Here is a 17,273-nt window from a genome sequence, read left to right as displayed (position 1 = left end):
ATTCCCTTTATGGTTAAGCTCTGAAACAACCTATAATTTAAATTGGTAATATATACATAGGTGATAGGTCACAACCTTCATTATGACCCGTCACGTTATGACCCATCACCTATAACCTTCGGTAACGAAGCTTAAAAGGATAAAATATCCGTTTCATATCACAACAACGTGACAGCTGAGTTGGTGAGGGTGTTCGCACGCGAGAGAGATGGAGGGTTCGATTCCCCCGGAATGCAAGTATTAAAAATACTTTAAAAAAGGGGTGTGACTTGTGGGGCATATGCGATGGGCTCGGGTTGGGAAAAAAATATTTTTTTAGACTTTTTTGTTTTCAAAAACGTGAAAAAATTTATCAAGTCATAAGTGACGGATCACCTTCATAAGTGACGTTTTAAGTTTTAACCTGTCACCAATAATCTTATTGATGACGGATCCTTATTCGTCACTTATAACTGGTCATCTTTGACGTGTTCAGAGTGACGGGTAACCGTTCCATAACTCATAACGATTATGATCCATCACTTTTGAGTTTTTTTTTTCACGTAGTGACGTGAAAGAATGAGAGACGTACAAGAGAGAAAGAGGTGGTCCAGTAATTAATAGACAATCTATAGCACGAGATAAATACTCGTATAGATAACATTTTTATCTATTATATGTGTCTTATATGTTATTTAGTCTTAATTTTTCACGTATCATTCAATAATTAGGTGTCATATATTATTTACAGATAATTTATAAAACGGCTTATCTATAGATAACATAGAACTATAGAACTATATAAAAAACAGCTGTTGCCTCTACCACTGTACATAGCCTTATGTTTCGTCCTTTCTCGTCTAGCGCTTTCTTAACTATATTCACCAGATAGCGCTTTCTTCTCAAGCTGAAACCTCTCGTGCTTGCGTTGAAAATGCCTAGTAGATAGAGTTAGGAAAATCCATTAGTCTTGTATATGTACACACACGAACAGAGATTCGAATGTACATAAAAAAGAGTAAAACTGCTTTAACCGTAAAACCTTTCATAGAAGAAAAACAAATCACACTGCTATATAATAGGTGTTATATGTAGAATTATCATTGTCGGCTCCTTACGAGGATCAAAACTAAAAATCCATTCGAAAAAAACTGACAGGGAAAAGTGACTATAACAACCGGTTCTAATCACAAACCAGCAGTAATACTATTACTGCCAGTCCTTATTATGAATTGATAGTGAAACTTAACTATCACTATCAGTTCTAGTCACAAACCGATAGTAATAGTTCGTCAAGTATCACTGTCGATTCATGTTACTCACCGGTAGTGATAATGAATGATAGCTTACTTAAAAAATTCAAAACTTTTTTCATACAAAGTTGGATTGGGATAAACTTTATATGAAAATTATAGCACTCGATGAAATCTATAACTTTGTAGTTGAAAACTTTTTAATTTAAAATCATTTAGATATCTAAATAATCATTTTAAGTTTCAGACAGAAGAGATCAAAAGAATTACATATGCTATTATTATCACTAGTATAGTAGTACTTCTGTAATGGAATAGTAAGAACGTATTGCACGAGCTAAGAGATTTTGGGTTTGAACACGAACCATATATGTGCGAAAAATCGTGTGACTTATAACTTGCGACGGTGCGATCGTGATAGTCGGCTTCACTGCCAGTCTCAGGGCCGATAGTAATAGTCAGAGGCTATCATTGTTTATTGTCTATTGTTGACTCTAAAACCAACAGTGAAGGATATTTTGGAAATGACAGTGAATGCTTATTATGTAGTAGTTGTTGTCATTTGATTATATTTTAATTTGTTTTTTTCTCTATTCGTGGGCTAACTGGTCTACTCTTCTTCTTTCGGCCCAAGCTGGTTTCGACCCAGGCCTGTTTGGCTGCTCCATCTTTCAGCTGGAATATGCTGATCCGAGGGTGGCTGAAAGGGGTGATTTAGGATCGATTCAGTATGGGGTCTGGCGGCTCTAGAGCGGTGGTGGCGGCAGTTGTGCTGCGTCTGGTTTCTCTGGGCTCGTGAGCTCATTTGTGTGTTGGCCAATCTCTCTATGGTCCACTGATTCCGATTTGGGCAAGAGGAATGGACCGGAGGTGAGGAAGGATTGAGGAGGCCGAATCGGTTTTCGCGGCAGCAACCAGCCTTGGCATGCATGCTCAAGGGGAGGGTCTCCTATTTCTATCTAGCCTCCTCCTCTCGGGTGGAATGAGAAAGGGAAAAAGGTGACACATTTATATATGGTTTGGTGATCTCCTTTTTGGCGAGTGCCTGGGTTGTGTGCATTGCCAGAGGGAGTTTGTGGGGGTGGATGCTGAGTTGTGATGCTTAGGCTCGCCTACATGTGCCCCAGCGGTGCGGATTAGCTTTGTATCACTGGTCTCTTTCACGCCGCCAGCAACGGCGGGTGCTAGGTTTTCTAGAACAACGGCTGTTAAGCCGCGCCTAGCCTCTCTTCTCCACACATTTGAGCGTGTTTCTCTGTGAGTTTTTCTCTCCCTTGCTCTGGACAGTAAGTTTGCTTACGGGAACTTGCTATGCGATGAGTGATTGTTCTGAGGTTAGGCTAATTACCTAAGTACAATAGTATTCAGACATGTGTTTGATAGCACTGGATATTTGTATTGGTGATATAGTCTGATATATTCTTGTTCATCGCATTACATCTATTGTTGACTTTTCGAAGAGTTACCTATTAATTCATCCTTGGTGTGATTTAGAGGATGTTTATTATTTTTGTTTCTGAATGTTAATGTTATCTTAGCTCGTTTAGCTATTGTCAGACTTGCGTTGGCTAAATTTATTCAGTTTATATGCACTCTATCTTTACAACAGTACTATCTAGGGTGTTAATTTGATTTGTGTCCAAACTCTGTTACTAGTTAAGAACTTAGATAATTGCGCAATAGATGATATGTTCAACAGAACGAATATGGGGCATGACATCATTGTGTTGAAGTCAATGCCGTATATTATTTTTCTTACTGTTAATTCTTTGAAATACACATAATATCTATAACTGTTACTGTTGCTTTACAGTTTATTTATATTTACATTATACGTAATGAAATCTCTATAATTTGCTCTTATGATTATGCTTGTGGAATGATATTTATGCTCATTTTATCACATTTTATACAACAGTAGTGCCTTGGGAAACGGCGTTCTACGCGTCATACATTTTGCACGGCAGTAGTAGTACAAGTCATCTCGTCTCGTGCCCATCCCCGGACCGCGCCGAGTTGCCGACTCGGCGACCTCGCACCAGGCTTGGCGGCCTGACGGCACGGCACCACCACTCCTGGCCCAACCAAGCGCCGAGACCGCGCACTAGGCTTCGTGGGCCGCCGCTGCTTCGGCCACTCGTCACGTCCGCGTGGCCACCTCGTTGGATCACGCGCAGCTCAAGAGTCAGCGCAGGATCCGTCGGCTCCGTGTCGGCTCTCCCAGAAAGCGACGCGTCAACTGCGTGTTGTCGTATGCAGTAGTAGTATCCAGCGCGGCGGCGTACACTGGTGGCGTGCGCCGAGGCGAGTTTACACTTTAGGGTGTTTGATTCGGATTTTGGATTATATAATATAATTAGATTATGTAAATAAATATATCTCAGAGTAGGTTTTAGTAATCTAGATCTGGATTATGGTATAATTTATAACCCACCTCAGACTAGTTTTTATGATCCACAATCTAAAATTTAAATTCTCATAAATCGCAGGAGAAACAAAATCACCCTTAAAATCCGGGCAGCCAGGCACAAGCGACCACCTTTGCAAGCAAGCAGCCTGCAGTCTCGCTCACATGGCGCCGCCGTGCATTCGCTCGCAGCTGTGCGGTAAACCGCATATAGATATAGCAGTCAGAGATCAATGTAGCGTGGCCGTGTTTTGAGCATTGGTGCTGCCAGCTAAATGGTCATTGATTGGCAGCATTACTTCGTGTGCTTTCGGTTAAAGATCCAATTTGAGCTAGCATTAAAAAATATGAATGAACTTGCGAATGAATAAAAAAACTCCCTTTTTAAGGGGGTCCCTTAAAAATAGAAGCAATATAATATTAAAAAGGAAGATTCTAGCACCCGGCTTCAACTATTTGGTGTAACATCGAAAACTAACGTCTACAACATTAACATTGAAAAATACCTCAAAATAGCACACAAATCTGGATCCGAAAAAATTACTCAATTGATTTAATTCTTATATTTCGTACCTCTAATATTTTAGATGTTCAAATTTAATGTTTTAAACGTAATGGAAATTTGTTATAGAAGTTATTTTCGTTTTATTGCACTCAATTCATACATCAAAATAGCACATAGATCCGGATCCCAAAAAATTATATATTTAAGTTAATTCCTATATTTCGTATCTCTAATATTTCATGTGTACAAATATAATATTTTAGATGTTATAGAAATTTATTGCCGCAGTTGTTTTTTATGTTGCATTCAACATCCAGCGTCTGATTTTTTTTTTTATCCTTCGGACATTTGGAACATAGCATTACCGTATTAAAAAAAGTCTAAACTAGAAAGTTGGATGTTTTCCAGAAGAAAGAAGTAAGAAAGTCCATAAGTTATTTTTCTTTTTTTAAATAAGGAATAAAGTTTATCTCAGCCTAGCCTCCGCATATAGACCCTCATTATTACAATGTTGCAACCAGATGGGCACACAGATAGGAATAGTAAATACTAGCTAACTGTCATTATGTTATAATAAAAATATAAATATTTGGTACGGTAATATCAAAATTTAAGTAATAGAGATGTAGATACGGTATGAGAGCTTTACCGAACAAATATGATATGAGAGATGATGTAATTTGATTTTAGATGAGATAAAAAATGAGAGAAGATTATCTGCTAATTTCTCTCTTAATTTTTTTTATTTTATTAGTAAAATATGTTCTATATCCGTAACCGGTAACAAGACGAAAAGGCCAGAGGATAAGAATAGATGATAAAAATGGGTAAATTATTCGAAATTATGGGTTTTTATTAGATTGGATGAGAGTTGGGAGAAGAGGATACGTGGGAAACAACTCGTATTTTATATATTAGAGATAAATTACTTTTCAAAGCATAAGGTTCATAATTTGTTAAGTTAAAGAAAAAGTTCACCGTATATAGGAGCATGCAATCTCCTTTCCCCCTGTTTTCCTTTCTTTGAGGTGCATTGTTTTTCTTCTTTTGGTGAGTGCCATTAGAGTTACATCCTACGATCCATTCAGCTTTGTCAATCAACTCACTTTTACGTTTTTTGTTCCTGCGTTTCTATCGAAACATAAGAGAGAATGTTATACTGCTCGCTCCAATTTGTTGTGGACGACACTTATACGGCGCGCCACAAGGCTATGGCGAGGGGCACCAGATCGGAGCCGCGTCTCTGCCGCTCAATGGCAGCAGGCAACAAAGCTGAAGTCGTCGTACGTGATCGGACGAAAGGGCTGCTCAGGCGCGCAGCGGGCCTATTGTCCTCTGGGCTGAACGAATTCAGGCCTGCTCAGGCGCTCAGAGGGGCCTCGGTCCATCGTAAGTTCGTTGCAGAAGGGCGATTCATTGGGCTGCTTGTAGCTATTTGTGATGGACTAAATTTGCTTTTGTATATGCTGAACTAGCAGATTGCTATCGGTCGGTTCGCAGCTCAGAATTTTCCTGGGCCCTGTCTCATCTGGTCATTACGTTGGCTCGTAAAGGGCTCGGGGCCCACGGTTCATACTTCATAGTGCTTGCATTTTGGGCTGAGAATCCTAGCCGGCCGCGAGTAGTCACCAGAACCCACAACTGCCCTTTGTCCGTCGTATAACCAGCGGTCCCGGTTGTAGCTCTGCTCTTGTTTGGTACAGCCCTCTACTCCTCGTACCGGATTTCTTATCTGTTGATGATATGTGTTTTGCTGAACCGACTCGCGTGACGCATCAGAGTGGAGCGCATGCTACGAGAGAGGAAGCTCGAGATGCAGGTTTGGTGTCTCTGACGGCGAGATCCACCGGCAGCGGCGGTGAGTTCACTGACGCGTTAGTCGCGTTGGGACTCGTATCATACGTCATCATGACGCACCGGCAGCGCAGGCACCCCACCACCGTGACCCGTCGTCGCACACGCTCTCGTCTCGTTCGCCCGGCGCGGGCCTCCTGTCCTGTCACAGCCCGCCATTGCGGCCGACGACGGGGACGCCACATGTCCCGACCCCCGCATTGCGCGGCGTTGCGCTGCTGCGCACACACGAACTTGATGAAGGTGAGAAACTTTCTTATTTGCGAAAGATTAGATAAGTTTTTATTCATCATCTCATAAAATAAACTTCTTTGTTTATCACTGCTTCTAATTTTATTGTTTACTCCTACTTACGTCCATTTAATCTATAAAAAAGAGATATTTACCAAAAACAAATACAACAGCTTCGGTCACACACCTTAAATGTATTTATTTATTTCCCTCACACACGCTAAACAACTTATTATCCACATAGTATTAAAATATAAAACTTACAACCAAGAAATATATTTATAATGGTAACTTATATAAAAAACCATACTTAATATACTATATTTTCTAGTTAGAAAGTATTATAACATTAAACTAAATCATATTAAAAAAACAACTGCAACACCAATGTTACCTGACACTCGTGCCTTTTTTTTACCGAATCGAACACACTAAATTCAAGTTGGATTCTGAGTTGTATTTCGCTTGTCCAAATTTTCTTTGCCAAATCAGATACTCGAATCCGAGTTGAATTTTGACACCCGTATCTGTATTCATGTAACATCGCACGGCACTAATACATCCACTGCAGTCAATCACCTTATTAGAAAATATAACAAATAAGCACGCTAAAATTATCTACACGAATTTTTCTACAACTTTAGTATTCACCATAAAAATTAATTCTAGTTTTTGCTATGTCTAATCATAGTCACAAATGTACACATGGAGCTCCCCAAATGGTTTACAAACAACACGAATTCGAATTTTCATATTCTGATATATTCATCTAAATTCGGCGTTAAAAAAACCTTATGAAGGCAGAAAAAAATTATCTACAACTTTCTACTACATCACATTCCAAGATTCGGTCGTGAAAGAGTCCTAAATTTTGATTAGCTACCGACTGCCACACCCAAAGCTGCCGTCCTCCTTCGAATGGCAAATGTGTTTTTTCTATAAGTAAAATGCACGATAGTGACAAGAAAGTAATAAAAAATTAGAAACATTTATAAATAAAAATGTTCATTTTGTAGGTTGACAAATAAGAAATTATATATCTTCCGATGGTAAATAAGAAATTTTCTTTATAAACAATACTAGATGTTTAAGAAAAGATATTGTTAGTCACTTATGTAAATATAGATATTTAATCATGATTAAATATCTTATTAACATTAATATAAACAGCAGTGTTTAAATAAGTACTTACCTCTCCATCTAAAAATATGTGCCAATATAATTTTAAAAATCCGATTTTTTCATAAGCACATCCTCTTGGAGCAGCTCCAGCAGAATCGGCAGCAGCCTCGCCATTGACAAATTTGACCATCGACCGCGCAAACGCCGCTCCATCACTGTTGTCTAGCCATCTCACCTCCTTAGATGGGCAAAAATAGCGCTCCCCTCGCGGCTCGCCATCGCTTGTTTCTCCTGTGCATGTCCATCGCTTGTTTCTCCTGTGCACGTCCAAAAATACCCGTGTACATACCTGATGAACAGTGCCGATATTTTAAAAAATCAAAATAGTGGTCTTCTATTGCTAAAAAATTCTAATTTTTTTTACGTATTCTATGTACTTAATTTTTAAAATTATTTTCAGTCCTAAGTTATATGATGAAAAATTGAGTTTCTTTCTACAGAAATAGAGCATTACAAATGAACTCAAATTTTCACCATATAATTTAAGGCGGAAAATAATTTTAGAAATTAAGCACATGAATTATGGAACATGTAAAAAAAATTAGAATTTTTGACGCAACAGAATACCATTATTTTTATTTTTGACTTGTTTGGTATTGTTCATCCAGTACTTTTGGCTATGGTACGAATAAAATACAGTGTATGAGATATGAAGAGTGTGATTTACTTAATCTGAGTATGCAGAAATATGGAGTGAATCTTTTGAAGTGAATAACTAAATAAAAATATGTTTAGTTAAATTTAATTAGTCTATTAGAGTTGCTCTTGGCAGTGAGCACCATTATACCTGCTCTAACGATGTGCAAACACGCACGCTACGCTACGCCTCACCGAACCCCCTCCACTACCGTTCGATCACTTAACAGTCGCGTGATTGCATCGCGGCGCTGCATCCTCGACCTCCTTTCGCCCGCGCCTTTTCTCCGTTTCCTCTGGGCAAAGCTGACGACGGCGACGGCCATTCAGACTTCCTTCCCCGGTAGTGCGTGGGGCAGATGCAGATCCAAGTGCGGATGGACATGTACTTTGGAGATCGCGTGTGGTTCGGTGAGGGTTTTTTTTGTATTGCTTTGGATTGCAGGTCAACGTGGTCCGCCGGCGGACGTGGCGCGCTCGCTGGCTAGTGTAGTGCGGCACATCAGGGCAGGCCGGCACGTCAGGAAGCGTCTACTCGTCGTATTGCTTGATTTGCGGGGGTAGGTGAAGTCCGTCGCGTCGCATTAGCAGAGGCCGCCAATTATATGCCACTAGTATTGAGATTCAAACTTTATAATCTTTTACCATTTCCTTTTACAAGGCGCCTAAGTATTTCAAGATTCGAACTTTATAATATTTTAACAACGATTAATCTAACGATATGCGGACTTGGGATACAAATATGATACCATTAGATTCATATTTGAATGTACTTTCTTAAGAGTATGATTTTATTACTATCAACAATATACAATAAGAGAAATAAACATTCAAAATTTAGTTTTTAGAACGCGCGGATTGATAAGTCTTCCAGTTGTAAGGCTGCTGATCCGGCCTTGAACGCGCGGTCGAGTTTTTTTAAGCTTAGTTTTAGAGACTATGTCAAGTTAAATCGTGCTCAGTATTTTAAAATAGAGGAGTACCTAGTAGCTTGTGGTTCAGATTAGGCGAGCACACGCAAAGTAGGAGCTTTAATTACACCCGTAATCAAGGATGTTTTAGCGCTGTTTAGCATTCTAGCCATACCTCTGGAATGCAATTGGGTAGTCGGCATGCAGATATTTCTACGTACTACTCAGAACCTAGCTTGTTAGCTAAGCGTACTACTAATTCAGCTGTTCAGGAGCACCTTACCGATAAACGACGAACGCCCTACCTGTCAATTGCGGATTCGCCTGATGTGATCAACTGATGATTACATCAGGCAGACATGCTGATGTGCGCACACACATTTCCCTCAATTCAGTTTCCAGTTCCCAAAACACTTGACAGACGTAAGCTTTTGAGTTCAGCTTGTGCAGTGCGAGCGCAAGCGCAAGCCTCCTGTGCACTGGCCAAGCCGAAAGTTCAAACAAGACACAGCGAACTTCCAAATTCCAACACCCATACGAGTATACGACTGGGCCATTGAGTTCGGTGAAACTTTAACGAACACACAGTCTTCTTCTCCGGTCTTGTGTGCATTCATCGACGTTGGGATTGGGTTGCCACCGCCAACCGACACCACAATGACTTCGTCCTGCTCTTGTGAGTATAAGTTGACCACGAAATTCCTGGAGAAAGTTCGGTTCTAGCGCATAAGTGCAGCTACAATGGTCTGACTATTGGAGCACATTTTTAAAAAAATTTATGCAAATTCCGCTGTTCTCAATTCTTCCTCGTAGAAGAGAGATGTGCTAAGAAAAAATCTATTTTATACTTGAAGCTATCTCTATTGCTATCTCTAATTATTAGACCTGCTTTAATAGCATGAGATAATGGACCGGATAATATCATGTAAACTCTCTAAAATATGTTTCACTTTTCGCTTCGTTTTCAACAATAAACTACGATTGATGTAATAATCCAACAAAAATTATATGCATTCTCAGATACAAAAGTCCAGAACGTTTTTTGTTTGTCTAAAAAAAACAGCATGGGATAGGACTCGCAGGATTCAGACATGCCCGAGTTTTCTATATCTGTTTTTCCGGGAGCCAACCGTACGTTTGTCTTCAATGTGATTTGAAAAATTGCACTCCAAGCTCGGGTTGACCTGCTTTCTTTGGCAGCTTCACACTACACATAGTACAGGAACGTAGTGCACTAAAGAACCTGAAGAATGTGTTGGAACTCAGTGAGAAAATGAACTCGAGAGTAGAGAGATTGAAATCGGTTGTTTCATTCATTGATCTCGTCGTAGATATATACAGGTATGGACGGTTGCTCTTTGATCACATTTCGTAACAAAACGAAGCAAAAACATGCATTGGATATGAGTACTTATATTTAGGATTGAAGGGAGTAGTTTCTTACTGCGTTTACGGTGCACCGGTGCATTTCCGACATGTCTGGTGCAGTACATTCATTGGAGTAGTCTGGATGTACTTGGATAGTTACAGCAGCACCTGTCGATCGACTGTCGCCAACATCCAAAGTTCCAAACACTCGGTGCTGGCCACCTTTGTCCGACCGACCCTGAAATTGTCCCATTATTACAACGCAAATCGCCTTGACCCAATGCGAGCACACTTTGCTCCGTGTCCGACGAAAATGGAGACACACCGGATGGCCTCTTGCCCCGCAACGGGGGTCTCCATTTCCCCAACTCTCGGCGGTGCCCACTCGTCGCTTTCCGCGCGTCGCTGACTCGCTTTGCACGCTCGTTCTCCTCGCCGGCTCCCGGTCCAAAGTTATGGCCACTCCTGTCCTTGTGAGTGGTTGGCCTCCTACCCCTATTTCTACCAAAGTAAATTCTCCCTTAAAAAGTACGGTGTGCTACACAAACTCCCCCAGCTAGCTCGCAGATCGGTGTGGGGCACCATTTTCTGACACCGCCGCTGTTACTATAACACACTTTGGAGGGAAACTTCACAAGGCGTGTTCGCATGTTGTCTCGTCCGTTTATCTCACTTACTTGATATTTATTTATTCGTTAATTTTTTTATTTATTCTATAGTTTTTTCGTCTATATCTTAACATGAATTACAATATAAATAAACGGTTTTAATAAACCTATGCATTCGTAAGAGATAGTGGAATTTTCCCTTAGTTTCTCACCCGCCGGCTGCTAGCCGAAGACCAGTGGCATTCACACGGCGTCGTAGACCACTAACCCAATACACCGTGTGATAGCAATGTAAAATAGCCGCAAGTTTGATTTATGGCAGGTGTCGGGTTGCCTATAAAAGGAGGTCCTCGGTGCCCTGAGCACTACAGCTCAACTCACAGTCATCACTCGTCTTCGCTCGCTTTGCTATAGCGCGTCCCTTCCTGAGCTTACCAGCTAAGTTTTGTATACAGTTTCCGTTTTTGCGAGACACCGCGATATGGCTCAGGGAAGGGGCAGTGCTGCTCGTGGCAACACCACCGTCGTGCTGGCGCTGGTCCTCCTCTGCGTGCTCCTCCACGGCGAGTTCGCCGAGTCGGCGGTGTACACGGTCGGCGACCGCGGCGGGTGGAGCTTTAACTCCGGCGGATGGCCCAGGGGCAAGCGCTTCCGAGCCGGCGACGTTCTCGGTGAGTGCTCATGTCAAGTATATACAACTTCTTTTTCTTCGCTACGCTGTGAGAAGTAAAAGCCGGGATGGCATGCGTACGTGCAGTGTTCAGGTACAGCCCGAAGGCGCACAACGTGGTGGCGGTGAGCGCGGCGGGGTACAAATCGTGCAGCACGCCGAGGGGCGCCAGGGTGCTCACCACCGGGAACGACCGCGTCACGCTGAGGCGCGGCACCAACTACTTCATCTGCGGCATCCCCGGACACTGCCAGGCCGGCATGAAGATCGCCGTCACCGCCGCCTGATCGGATCAGCCGGCGTCGGCGGCAGCACCGCGCGGGCGGGTGGGCGATCTAGCTTTCCTCCAACGCCCGAAGTCGTAGTTAATCGATCAAACGGTGCCTGTTGCTCAATAATCCCGTATTCCCTTGTCGTCGCGTACGTGCGTGTTAGTAGTTAGGTCTGACAGATTGGCACTATGGAGAACAGAGTAATGTACTGATGTGGGTGTGTTGATGTGAGGAACCGAATAAAAACCATGCAGCTGCCTTGCTTCGGCTGTATGTACTACTACCATGTGTTTCATTTGACGTGTGTAATACGACAGGTTTATGCTTTGTTTGGGCGAAACCTTGGCGATTCATTACTCCTATTAGAGATGAAAGTGGACGAGAACGGTGAGAAACTTTCTAACCATTTTTATTTTCATATTTTTTAAAAATAGAATTAAAAATAGAAAAATCGGAAACGAGTACGAATTCAGGAATATCGAGATATAAAAATGAATTAATCTGAACGGAAACACACCGTCTTGATTATATATCAATAATTTAAAACGGAAACACTGATCATAGAACCATGTACATGTTACTGAAACTACCACTCCAGTTGAACGCACTCCAGATTGCTAGTGGCATATAGTAGTTTTGTTTGTGATTATAGCTCAATCTACAAAATTAGGATAAAAATGACAAACAAGATTGACTAAGAAAACGCAAGCGTGACACTAAACAACTGGCTAGCTCAATCTGTAACAGAAAATCAATGCTCCGTAAAATTTCTCTGAGCATAAAACTACAAAGTGAACTAGTTCAACAAGTAAGTGGAGCAGTAGTGCATTTGATTTCTTCAACATTTTTTTCCTTTTGTAAATAGAGCTATGACAAACAACAATTAGTGTTACCATCAACTACTACTGTATACTATGAAAAATCTCGGTAGCCCCAAACGGCCTCTTGATTAATAACACTCCACATGTTGATTACTTACGTCTATTGGATCAGATAAAGCTCGGCAACTAATCAGCACAAAATTAGATCACGATGAGAGGGCCACATGCGGCGGGGTCAAGTCACGGTCTTACACTGGCTACCCATATAACCACCGCACTAAATAGATACTACAACTTAAGAATTGGGCCGTACATTCCGCAATTTCGCACACAACAAAGGACACAGGGGTACAAGAGATTGGGGCTGTGGCCTGTGGGCTTTGGGCTTGTGGCTCAAATGAAAAACGGAAATCTTGCGAGAAATTCCTGATTAAAAATGGAATTAAAAATACAGTCAAAAAATAGCAAAACTGATTCCGGTCTCGTTTTCAAGTTAAGTTTTTCGTTTTCATCCTGTTTTCACGTAAGTCCCGAAAATCTGAAAATAGTCGGAAGAAATATAAAAAACAGGACGGGATTTTTTCCACGAGTTTTCGTCCGTAACTCCTATCGTCGCATGGCGTATACTTTGATTCTATCTGCACTGAAGCCAAATTATTTTCCTACTGAACGACGCGGCCGCTCTGCCCAGAATCTCCCGATCGGACGGCATGCATAGCGCCATGGCTGCCGAAACAGGTAGCATGCAGCGCTAGTGCCTGTGCCTCCAAAGGAGCCTGCGCAGCCCATCCCCTGCGGCCTGGTTTCAGAGCCCGTCCGCAGCTCAAGCGCGTTCCGCGCGGTCCCTCGTGCCGTCGTGTGCCACGGCGCGTGCTGAGCGCCGGAACTCCGGCGGGACTAGGGAGGGTGGTGCGATCGTCTCCCGCTTGTTGACCAGAATACGAATAGTAGTGTATTGATCAAGTTGCATCCAAAGGATGGACGAACTGTCAGGGATGTGCGTGCAGCGTCTAGTCCCAAAGTAATATACGTTGCCATGGTTTTTGAAGGCGTGCACCAAGCCACGTAGAGCAGTTACAAGTGCTTAACTATTTGTCGATGATCTATGTGTTGGCTGACCTACAACAAAACATAACAATTTCTTTTCGTGAGTGATCTTAAAAACCTCTAATCCTTGAGTTTCAAAACATGTAGTGTCACGAACGGTGCAAACATGTATTGAGAAGCGGGTAAGATTTTGTACAGTATAATACATTCAGGATAGTGAAGTGTAATCCTCTATCTTTACAATTCTCTTATAGTCTAACCCACTATAGGGCGAGACCATATACATACCATATTTTTTTACACTTTTGTCATCACTTCTTTAAAATAGTTAATCTAAATATGTACTGTAATATTTAGAGCATAAAAGTTGATAAACTGATACCAATTTATGTAAACTACTAAGATAATATTATATTCACCGTATTAAAATATTACACGTGGGGTGCATGCCGACGCCCGCCTGCCACGATGGGTGGCGAGTGGCGCACGGACAGGACCGCCTCGTAGGCCACTCCGAGCCGTTCAAATTCAATCAGATCTTTGCCATCCAGATCGAGTATGACAAGACGACTCTGCCTGACTGCCACATGCCGCCCAGCGCCCGGAGGAAGGTGCGGCAGCCCCACGCGGAAGCTCTTGAACACTTGCCGAGTTGCTGAGGCAAAGCACCAGTCCTGTATCTTCTTCGCGTCTCATTGCATCAAGAACTGTACCTTTTCTGTTAAAAAATAAGAATCGTACCTTTTACCTTTTTCCTTTGCCAGCGTGTTGCTTTGATCATACTCATGGAAGTAACTTAACCATCCTAACCGTTTTTCTTCGTTCCATTTTTTTCTAACCTAAAATCTCTTCTAGGAGAGATTGTCTCCCGAGACTTATTCTCTTTAGATTCCTATACTCTAAAATCATTTCTTTCATCATTCATTTATCCAACAAGCTTCTAATATTCTATCATTTTCGTATAACTTTCAATATTCTTTTTTACACAACACCATCTAACCCTACATATGTTGGTGGGTCCGGATGTCCACTTGACCAGGTCAAAATTGGACCTAAATCAAAATCGGATGGGGTATGCAGGTTTGACCAACCTTTGACTAGCTCACCGGCACCGAGCGGTGGTAGGACTCTGCCGGGGAAGGGTACCAACAGGACCAACGTGACGAGGTGAACTTATTTGGATGGTCGGCAGTGACATACATGTCGACGAGCTAGCTTGCCAACGGTGATGGCAGCGATGACGATCTGTGACAACGGCGGCGGTGCGCTAAGGTGAGGAAAAGAGAGAGAGGAGGGGCCGAAGAGCTTCTGTGAAGCACGACAGAGCTCACCGTGGCTCTAGATTGGGTGGGGATGGCCCGTGACGATGGGTCAACATTGAGGCGGCGGAGCTTAAGGTGTGACCAACACGGTGGCTATGGATCAGCTCGGCTCGAGGGAGGGGTCAAGGATGAGGTCCTGCACGACTTGTCATGGACCCCGGGCAACCGATGGCTAGAGATGACGGCGAGGAGGCAACTCGGTGGCGTTGTGCTCTGCTCTTGGCTGCTCTACTCGACACGATCATCGCCGCCCCTCGCTTCTGCCTGAGCGCGTGAGCCCACGGTCCGCTCATCGTTTCTATGAAGGGACAGGAGAGAGAGTCTCGTGCCCTAGGAACCTCTCTCCTCTTCCGTCCCGAACAGACTCCCGACGAGAAACTGTTGGAGCGCGTGATGGGAAAGAGACCACAAAGGAAACGGGTATCATGACTGAAACCCTTTGAAGATGGTGTTTCCATAACTTCACAAGGGTAGTATACTAGTACTTGCATTGTAGCACTGCTGAATTTTGGGCATTCACTACCATTGTAACAAAATAATGTGTAGGAGTGGAAGAAAATCGTTGTGCCGTTCCTTATCCTCGTCATTGCATCAAACTTCGACGACGGTGATGTCCCCCTTCAGAACTGCAACTACCCTTCAAGCCCACGATGCTCATTTCTTCGTGTCTTCCTAGCTCAGGATAGGCCCGATACATACATGATTGCCTCTCATTCATGTCGTCACTTCTCCCACGTAGCTCGCTTCTACACTGACACAGTATTGGCCGATTTGGTGCCTGATCTATCAATCTTACTGTCGATGGTCACAATTTTTGTTTCTGAGCTCACCCTGGTTTGCTTCCCAACGTTTCCCACTGCAGATTTGATCCCTCGAACCAGCAGCAAGTAAGCATGGACGCAGACGAGCATGAGCAGCAGGTGTGCGAAGCTACGACCAGCGGCACGCACCAACGGCGAGTGGGGGGGGGGGGGGGAGCATGACTAGCGTGGCGGTGCGTCGTGCAGCATTAGGCGAGCAGAGGCTGTGAGGTTGTGAGGCGACATGGTAGCCGCAGACAAGACGGAAAGCATTGAGTTTGCAGTGTTGTCGTTAGCTCTATGGCAGCAGAAGCAAGAAACACACATTTTCTCTTGCAGAATCGTGGCTTCATTGCTGCCAGCCAACGTAACAACTTTTCATTGGCCCAATAATGGGGACTTCATGGCGTAGGGCTAGTAACAATCTCAGAGTGAATCTAGTAAAGCATCGGTCCGGATGCAGAGTAACGGCACCTATGTTCGTGAAACTGCAGACGATTTTCCTCCTGTGTTCCTCTTTGGTCTCTGCTCCAGTAGACAAAGCAGTTGCTACTCAGCATGACATGCTTTTTACCAAGCATCGAGATCAACGTATGCAGAGGGACCATTAGATTGGATAAAAATGGCATGTATGATGTATGAATGCTGGATGCTGTGAGCTTTGAAAAGCACGAAACCTAGCATGTACTTAGGCCTTAGGGGCGAAGCTAGTTGGTGCATGTACTGGGAAACTCTCGTCCGTCTGGCCGGTCATGTGATCACGGACTGATGTCCTATACCGCATCTCATCTGGCTCCTTCACTTCAACTATCCGTAGCCAATTTGGCGTGGCAGTTGGCTTTTCAATTCTAGGCTAGGAGATTGCTTTCAGTGAGTGTGTGACTCTGTGTTCAGTGTTGACTGACTCGATGTGCTTGTCCTGGAGTGAATTGTGTCATGCTTTGATTTTCATGTAACCATTGATAATGGCATGTTGTGTCTGAATATTTGCTTTCAGCATGCATGCTGTTAGCTCATCTCAGTCTGCTATGCATCTGTTCAAGGGTTCAAGATCTGAAGTTTGAACACTGAAGTAATTTCCGAGTAGTTAGTTGAGCCTCATATTTCTCTTATTATGGGCTTGTTTGACAGACCTTTTATAGCAGCTCTTCGAGTCAAATTAGAGAGAACTTTGTCAAACAAGTTTTTTTACTTTTTAGCAATTTAAGTAGTATATGTGAGAATGATTTTTTAAAATAAAAGAAATACTAGGAGTTAAAAAAATAGCTTTCTCTGATTCGTTTTGCACACCGAATCATTTCCTTCATAGTATTTACGCTAGAAAGCTATTTTCAACCTAGAATCACTTTTCTTAGAAAATTACTCTCTCTACAAAATTTAGATCAAAATAAGTTTGACCGAAGATGT

At 42.7% G+C, this 17,273-nt stretch overlaps 1 protein-coding gene across 1 annotated transcript; it reads left to right on the top strand.

The window, feature by feature from the left end:
• Positions 1-11,313: 11,313 nt before the first annotated feature.
• On the top strand, positions 11,314-12,229 carry LOC133911213 (chemocyanin-like). The gene is made up of 2 exons (XM_062353419.1): positions 11,314-11,605; positions 11,692-12,229. Exons 1-2 carry the CDS (start codon positions 11,416-11,418, stop codon positions 11,889-11,891), a joined length of 390 nt encoding a protein of 129 aa, XP_062209403.1. The 5' UTR covers positions 11,314-11,415; the 3' UTR covers positions 11,892-12,229.
• Positions 12,230-17,273: the final 5,044 nt, after the last annotated feature.

Source organism: Phragmites australis, chromosome 3 (assembly GCF_958298935.1).
Source record: "Phragmites australis chromosome 3, lpPhrAust1.1, whole genome shotgun sequence".
NCBI classification, from domain to species: Eukaryota; Viridiplantae; Streptophyta; class Magnoliopsida; order Poales; family Poaceae; genus Phragmites; species Phragmites australis.
This window is presented reverse-complemented; position numbering and strand designations above follow the sequence as displayed.